We start from the raw sequence: 8998 nt of genomic DNA on the forward strand, positions 1-8998 counted from the left end.
AAACAGAACATCCCTGAGCACAGACCTCCCTGCACTGAAAGGCACCACACGGGTTTAAATCACTCGGCACCAACTATCTGGTCATGTTCCCACTGTAGGTGTTAAGGATTTTACCACAGGTTCCTGGGCAGCCCAACTCAGCCCAGCTTTAAAGACCCACGCAGAAATGCCAATCGCATGCTCTCATTTTCCCAAGAAACTTCACAGTCAGCGTGGTTTCCAAAACCACAGCCACCCAAGCAACAAGGCAAAACATACCAGCAAACAAACCTATTCTCTGCAATGGGAGGGCAGTTTGAGATTATCTGGCCTAGCAAACTGCAGAGAGCAGCCCAGCAGGACACACGAAAGCCCAAATTGTTTGGCAGTGTTTACTGCCAGCAAACACAGCACAAATCCTCCGGCAGCCAAATGCTCACTTGAAACAGAAATGCTGCCTTGTGGGATCAAACCAAGGCTGGGTGTCTGGCTGGTGAGGTTGGGCTCTTGGCAGGGAAACAAGCAAACGTCCATCTCTGAAGGCAAAAGGAAGAAGAAACTGGGGCATTAAAAATGATGGGGCAGCACCGGGTTATCAGCGTCTGTTGCTGACTGCTGGGAAATAGCAGAGTGGCCGTAGTCAAATGTATATTTAGCTTTGTAGGGCAGGACGCTGTAGGGAGAGGAGGTGTGTTACCATGAGGCATGCTGGGAGGGTGGACAGCTAATATTTATTCCCAGCTTTATTGCTAATTTGGCTGTAGCCTAGGGTGGATCAATCCTTTCGTTCAATCTTTTCAGTGCCTCAAAACGTCCTCCTTTACAAGGAGTGAAATGGTACTTAAACCCTCAGGAGCATCACTTCCCAGTGACCACTTGGCCTCATCCTTCAATAACAGGAGTCTGTGGGCAATGCTGAGTAGCAGGTATAGCCCAAGAAAAATTATAATCAATACAAGAACAGTGCTTTATAAATGGAATTGCAAATGAGAACAGGACCTGCTAGGCCACATGCGGTAAGAGTACTTACCCCAAAGAGTTTAGACAGAGCCGAGGGGAAAGACCTAATGTAGAAGTAGTGTGATGGCAGCAAACATGTAGCTCTGCAATTGCTCGCTGGATGGAAAGACAACAGGAGGGACGACACTTCTTCTGGAAGAGGTATCATTCAGAAGGGCCCATTTACTCTTTCCTTAGCCTCCCCTTTTAAATAGCGCTCTCCCGTGACTTTCTCTCCTTACAGACTCTTTATCTTCCATTGAGCCAGGCTCTGGACAAGATGGGATCCCGGGCTCCCCTCTGCGAACCAGCATCAAGATCAAACGTGGAGGACCCCAGCAGCCGCAGGCCTACCAGATCCTCTCTTCACTGCTGGATGACAGTGAAGCCAAAAGGAGAAGCAATCGGATGAAGTAGGAGCATCTGTGTGTTCTCCGTGCCTGTTCACCAGTTAAAGATACAGTATCCCAGTGCTTAATTGCAGAGTGCAAATGAAGTGGGTAGGAGGCTGCAGTGTTGCAACTGGGTTTCCTTACCTGGCCAACACTACGTCCTTATTGCAGGGAATGTCTTATCCATAGCTCAGAGAGGGTCTTATGAACATTTTTCTTGATTTTGTTGTTTTGCCTTTGGAATACCAGATGGCAGGTATCCTCAGAAGCTGTCTACAGAAATGACACCTCCTGACTGTGTCTCAAGAGTTTAATTCTCCCCTTGTTTCCTCACTGCCCTTGAAAGTTACTCAGTTAAAGCACTGCTTAACTGGCTGAGACAATCAATCCCATCTAGACTCAAAGCCAAGCCTTAGCCTTGTCCATTGGTATAGTTGGTGGCATCTGCTTTTATTTCATGTGGTGGTGTCATGCTGACTTCCAGGTCACTTCCATAGGCCGTTAAAGCATGATCTGCAAGGATTTCTTTTAAGCAAAGAACAAATTGGAAAATTCAAAGAACATTTAAAGCTGTTACTCTGAAAATTCAGGTTACTCTTTGGACTTTAGCATCAAAATCTTGGCTTTTCATGTTGCTAATTGTATGTGAGTGGCATTATTTCTATTCATGGCTGGCTGAGCAAGGACTTTTGATGCAAATGTTCATGGCAACATTGACTTCCTATCTATCTTCAGTGAGATTAGACTGTTTCTGTGAAAATACAGAGCAGTTGATATGAAATATGATGGAATTGTGCAAGAGTTTTCCCATATTGTGTTCAGCTTGTGCATACATCCAGAGGTAATTAAGTAGTAGCAATAACTATTCACAGAAAAGGATATTTTGCAATGGTTTCTTAATCCTACATCAAGAAGGAAAAAATGTTTTCACAGTGTTTCGTTTTTATCTTCTGAGTAAATCCTTGCCATTTGAATCCGGGAGGTGTAGTAGCAAACCACAGCCTAAGGAATTACAAGTCTTGTCACGAGCTTATCTTGCATTGGGAGTTAAATACAAAGTAATTTTAATTTTTGCAATAACTTGGGGGAAGTCCCAGCGTCCAGGGTTATGAAGTTGAACCTGCCCTTCAGTGACAAATGAATCGCTACACCTGCTGTGCAAACCAAATCTGACAAGTTGATGTCATTCATGTAGACAGTGATTTTTGTTAGAAAGGGTGAGACTTAATCAACAGAACCAATGGTACCATTTTTTAATTCTTTTTTAATCCCCCCCCCCCATTCTGACAGTTTTCAAATTCACACCGAGGACAAAAGTGAGCAAATTGAGTTTGTTTGTGTCATTTTATGGCATAAGTCAGGTAAATCGGTCACATTCTATCTGGTTCCTAGTGTAAGATACAGCTGTCTGAAAAAGGCAAACTGTACTGCTACAATATTTCTGTCAATAGCTGTTGCAAAGACCACCAACTGTATGGTCCATGTATTCAGCAACCCTTGCCACCCAAAGTGATCTTCCTAAGGCAAAACCAGAAGCATGTGGTACACTGGAAATGAGGCTTAAAATGAAGGAGCTCCTGCCAGCCCAACATCAGCCACACATTAAAGTAACTTTCCATATACATTGTAAACATGGTAGACCTATAGAGACATCAGAACGTCTAAATCTTTCCACTGAAGAGCATTATATTTTCAGAAATGAACAGGCTACAGGCTACTTCAGGATGACTGAATTCACTATATGTCTTCATGTGGCCCTGTTCTTTAGAAATCCAACCGTCCCAAAACAGGTGAAATGGTCCTAAGCTGATGCAGAGCAAGCACCAGAAACTTGTCCTCATACAGAAGCTTTTTACTGCTGTACAGCTAAATAATAAACAGCCTTGGTTAAGCTGGCTTGGAGGCTGCAGTAAATGCATTGACTTGCCCTGCTTTTGAATCCTCGCGCTGCTTGGCTACTGCCAGTGGTGGAGCTTGTGCAGCAGTCAACCCACGTAGTTCAGGTTGTGCTTCCGTATGCTCAAGTTTTCCTTTGGACGCTTCAAAGAAACAAGGCCAAAGCGTTACAAAAGTTTGGGGAGTTGAAGGCAAGGTACGATCAGGTGCTCTCTTCCCTAAGACTCCAACATTTGAAGTGAATGCAGGGTTTTGCCAAGAGCTGATGCTTCGGGCTCCAGCATTCCTTTGCCTGCCTGTACTCTGAATTACAGCTGGAGGGTGATATAGTCAGAAGACAAGAAAACAAGTAAAACTGCCCAAGTCAAGCAGGTTACTGACCTCAAGCAGTTGTCCTGTATTCATAATCCTTTTGGGAGAATGAAATAAAGTCTCAAAAGTTCCAAATCTAGCACTAACTCTAAATCCAGTGCTAACTCTAATGACAGCATGTATATAAATGATGCTGAATTAAATCAGTGTCTTAAAGAAGGCTGGCAACCAGCTCTTAACCTAAAACCAGTCACAAATACAAACAGCTCAGCTTTCCAACAGTGAGCGAATGACTGAAGTGCTGTACAGCAGCCCATGCCCCTCCGTTCACTACTGTGAGGGCAGTAGCTCTGCTGGGGGACAGCTAAGCATGGTGCAGCCACTGACACATTCTTGGCATAATCTTTCCATTTAAGAATTAAATGCGAAAAAAAAAACCCAAAACCTGTTTCCCTATTTACAGGCTGATTACTGTGTAGGAATTGAGAAGTACTTGATTACCTCTTTGTTGAATCAGGACCATCTTGGTCTTGATCACATGGACATTACAAGACATAGCTGGTGCCGTCTGGGAGAGAACGCCTTTATGCCTACCAACAGGTGGTGGAAAATCAGGCCCTGAAGACTGAGGAAAAAAACCCAGTTCAGTCTAAACGTGTACACTGGGCAGGTTGGTGCTAGCTGTAGTCGCTTGCCGCATTAAGAAAGTGTCCTCATAGCAGTTTCAGGAACTAAACTAAACCAAAGCAATCTTTAAAAAAGGGAAACAGCAAAATTTGGTTTCACTGGTCCTGTAGTTACAGGGTTGACTTTGGGGAAGAGGGCGTACAATGAGGCCGTTTTCACTTCATTTTGGAGCCTTCACGCTGAATTGAAAGAGAAATTTTTCTTCCTCCAAGTTTGTCTTCCTGAATTCAGAGCTATTGCAGTAGCTTGATGAGTGCTCTCGTCAAGTCATTCATATTGACTAGGATTTTGGATTTTAAATTATTTGAAACAAATTACTGGCAAGATGAAAGGAAATTTCATGGAAGTTGTTTGCAATGCATCCTGCCGAGTCAATTGTCAAAAGACTGGTTAGGTTTAGGTTGCAACCATTATAATTACTGACTTTTCCAGATTTCTGTATGAGCTATGTAATTTTTTTCTCCCCACACTTCTTGCTTTATTTAGCTACATCTCTCTCATGCGGTACTGTATCTTTAATGTGGGTGACAGTAGGATTGTACCAAATGGACTTTCTCTCTCAGCTGGGGTTTCATTCCGCTCTACTTACAAAAGGGTTGGACCACACTGTTGCGCAGTCCCAGTTTAATTATGTTTTAAAGGTGAACACAGCCTCACATGCTGACATTAATGATATTCATGACTAAGCAAACCACTCCAACCACGTTTTCCATCTTAGGCAGGATACTAAGGTTCATTTTAGCCAGGGCATATAATGCATCTTGCCATGTCTATGTAACTTAGAGAGTGGATTTATTTTGAATGCGTGCTCATTTAGAAATATATTTTAATTGAAATGTTTAGTGCTTTATCTTACACGCATACCGTGCAATACACCATAGTGTGTTCTTTTCCTTTTTTTTTTCCTAAGACTTTTTTGAAATTCTTAATGTTTCTTTGAGCTCCAATGTGTTTTTGACTTGGATCAGTTCTGGTAGTAGCAACGCATTTTCCTTGCCTTGAGCTAACCAGAAGCAGCAGCAGCACATTGCACAACCAAAAATCTTTGCAATTCATGCACCCTCATGTTCACCAGCAATCTGGTACTCCTGGGAGGCGGAGAACGCTTCTCTCCAGAGTATCTAATTTGCACTTACTGTAAAGAATTGATAGCAACCCAGGGAAATAGGAATAAACTAGAGAGAAGAGCTCTCACCTGCTCCCACCAAACTCCACAGTAATTTTGCCATCAACTTTCAAAGGATCAGGCCAGAAAAATCAGATCCAGATCTTCAGCTAGCACGGACTGGTGCTGCTTTCAGTGGAGCAGAGCACGTGGCTCACAAGCGGCTTTCGGAGAGTTTGGCTCTGGGACTGGGGTTCACTCCCAGTCTCTGCAATGAACTATTTTAATGCAGGAACCTGACCACTGTGACAAAGGCTTCTAAAAGACAATCAGCTTCTGGAATTACTTCTTGATACAATTTATTGGAAATCCATTCTCCTCCACGTTTACAGCTTCTGTCTTACTCGAGATTACATTCCATTCTGGTGTTTGGTAGTATAGGAGTTTAAACTACTCGCAGTTTCTGTGATTGCGTTGAAACCAAGCAATTCAAAGGTGCTATAATTGTTCACAAAGCACATTCCCATCCGTAGAAGGAAACGTTAACTTTTTCACTAGTTATTTTACACAGTATTTTTTTATTTATATCGGTGTGTTTCGTATGTGTGCAAATGGTCCCGGCTTCTCTCATTGTAATAAGCTTTACAACCATTTGGTGTTTTATAGAGCAGCCATATGCAGTATCTTGCAATCGTGTAATTTCTTAACTTGGAGCAAGAATAAATCTCATCTGACATGATGAACTCATTTATGGCAGGCTCTAATGTTTGTTGTAAACACGACCTGTTTGTTCCACCTCTTGCATGGTTACTTATCTGTTTTCATATTGCTATGTTATTGTTCAAAATATCTATTTCTCTTTATTTGCTATGGGTTTTGTTACTGTATATGGAATGTTTTGTATTCAGCATTTTCTTACAGAGCAGAGTGGGAACAGTATTCAAGAACCCACAAATACCAAAGACCTTTCATGTAATGCACTGAGAAATAAACATACTGTAAATGAATATGATGTCAGGTGTCCTGTATTTACAAAGTTCAGAGCAAGTTCAAGCAAACTGCATCCTGAAATTAGAGCATCTGTTTTTCTTTCCTGACTTCTCAACTTTCTCTGTGTTTGCAGGTCTCTTAAAAAACAAGATTGTGCATAAAGACCCTGCTTCTGGTCATCTTCCGTGGGGTGGAGGGGGCAGAAAGGGCCTTCATCAACTAAAGCCAAATCTGACCGTTTCCTTGCCCGTGATGGGACTGGCTCTTCTGCAGATATTGGCTAGGCTGCTTCAGCAAGCGTGGCTGCCATCTCAGAGGGCTGAGATTTGTCTCTAGGACGCACTTAGTCACTACTCGGCAGTCCCAGCCACGCTAACCAAATACAGGGGCATATCCTGCCTTCACGGTGAGGCATTTAATTCCTAAAGCAGCCTAGGTAAGCCTTCAAGCAATGTCAACTCCGAGCATCTTGCTTTGCGTTGCAGAGCGAGGCACTACCTGGATATGGCAGACTCTTCCTGCAGGAACAGCCCTCCCATTCCTGCAGGAGTTCGGCGTCACTACAGATACAGGGATCGCAGCTTTCCCTCAGCTGCGCTAGGGCACTCTGAGGACAGGCTGGCTGCAGCAGACTGTGCGACGGGGAAACAAGCCAGAGAGGGAATTCTGCAGTGCTTAAGAGCGTAAATTAAAATCTGTTGTTATCTGCAACTTGCCTCGCTTCCTCATAAGTTTCCTTACAGTTGAAGGAAGTCGAGTTGGCTAATCTAAGACAGCAACGGCTGCCCGGGCCCCCTCCCTGCAATGCCCTGGCACCTCCTGGGCACCTGCCTCCTCCAGAAGCGGCTGCGTTTGCCCACTTGCGCTTTCTCTGAATTTGCCTCTGGGCTTATGGAGACCCCCAGAGTCTTGTGACAATTCAAACTGTTAGAAGAGGATGTGGTTAGGGACTTTTTTTTTTTAACCTTCCTACGATGGGAACAACTACCCATTTAGATGCAACTCTCTGCTTGCTAAGGGAGGCTTTACTCTGCGTGAGCCTTGGCTGTAGGAGAGTGACAGTGCTGGTTTCTGAACTTGTTTTTTATATCCTAACAAAAATGAGAGATACGTAAATCGCAGCCAACTTTTTTCCCCCTACCAACCAGATTACACTGCAGATACCAATATTGTAGCAAAGGCTAAGTCTTGTAAACACTGAGAAATGTCCACAGCATCAAGGCCTCTCCTTCATACAGCTTTTTACATCACTGATGAGGACGTACTCAAGGTTACTTGATGCCAAACATTCCCATGCAGCACTTCTCTGGGTCTCTCAGGGTGTATTTATCTTGGTTTTTGTGTCCTAACACCTCCAACTCTGATATATTTATCCTTGCAAAAAGTCCTCTGAGGGAAGGCAGTTCTGTTAATCACTACTGTACAGATTCGGAGTTGCTGGATAAAAGGCTAAACTAATTCCTCGGGACATTTGTGGCTGTGCTGGTCTGCCAAGCACCAAATTAGCATCAGGCCCATGTTGGTCTCTGGGCCATTATGGCCACTGATTGTAATCACAGCAAGGGGAAACGGCGCTTTTCCTAACGCTTAACACAGCACAAGAAAAGTCAATGGCAGAGTTGAACAGATTGAACTTCTAGCAGGAGCTGATTGAAAAAAAAATATATATTCACAAATGAAACACAAGTCACTCTTTGAATACGCTGCCTTAACTCTTCATTAACCACATCCTCAGCAGCAACTTGCTATACAGCTTACTTGTTAAAGGCAGCCAAGCATTAACGCTGGAGTAAGACTGGCTCTGACAATATACAATATTTTCTACGTTCACGCAGCTGGAATTGCTCTCCACATTTCAGCCTGTTGCATGTGACCAGGGAAGGGCTACCAGGAGTACCCCCCCACCCCAACGCAGCCTGAATCAGCATCTGTAACCCATGCTCACAGACTGGGGAACTGGGCATGGGGAAAGCAGTGATCCTGCTATGGGAACAAACTGATCCTAAGCTTCCCAAGCAACACTATGGCCAGAAAGGCAACTACTACGCTGTGCATATTGTAAAGAGAAAGTAAGCAGGGAGATTATATTACCCTGTTTACCACTGCTACCTCTCTTAGGACAGTGTGTCTACAGTTCACCAAAAATGGTGACAAGTTGGTTCAAAGATGGATTGGAAAAAATTTGACTACTCCAGACTCGAGGAAATAATTTGCTTGGCATCGAAGCGAGACTGGTAGCTGATCAGGCCTGACTTAGTTATCTCTGAGGCTCTTTATGAGAGAGGCAGAGAGAAACAGCCGTGCCAGAGGGCCGGTCTTCCCTCCCCACATCCCAATCTTAGGACAGGATCAAGCACCCTCAGACAAAGCCGATCCCATTTTTTTTTTATCCAAATGACAAACTGAATAGCACACATGCTTTACAGCCTAGCAAGGAAAAGGTATATTAGCCACTGTCTGGCAGATAAAACACAACAGTGCACTCTTTTAACGGTGATGATAATTAACCATTGTAACAATTTGCCAGAGGATGTGGTAGAGCTTTTACTCCTAGACGTTTTTCAAATTAAGAGAGGACTTTCTCCTCCTAAATATATGAGAGAGTGTGTGTACGTATGTCTATATTCCAACTCAAAGA

General features: G+C 43.6%; 1 protein-coding gene across 7 annotated transcripts in view; it reads left to right on the top strand.

The window, feature by feature from the left end:
- COL26A1 (collagen type XXVI alpha 1 chain) overlaps nt 1–2631 on the top strand; it is a 195883-nt gene extending 193252 nt beyond the window's left edge. For 3 of the 7 annotated variants that reach the window (XM_076354546.1, XM_076354547.1, XM_076354549.1), the window contains one exon: nt 1223–2630. In XM_076354546.1, the coding sequence (XP_076210661.1) occupies nt 1223–1395 (173 nt within the window). In that variant the 3' untranslated portion in view covers nt 1396–2630. Of the gene's footprint in view, nt 1–1222 lie in introns of all 7 variants that reach the window. The other 4 variants (XM_076354551.1, XM_076354552.1, XM_076354548.1 and 1 more) reach the window with 3 other exon arrangements.
- Nucleotides 2632–8998: the final 6367 nt, after the last annotated feature.

Source organism: Aptenodytes patagonicus, chromosome 17 (genome assembly GCF_965638725.1).
Source record: "Aptenodytes patagonicus chromosome 17, bAptPat1.pri.cur, whole genome shotgun sequence".
In the NCBI taxonomy this organism is placed as follows: Eukaryota; Metazoa; Chordata; class Aves; order Sphenisciformes; family Spheniscidae; genus Aptenodytes; species Aptenodytes patagonicus.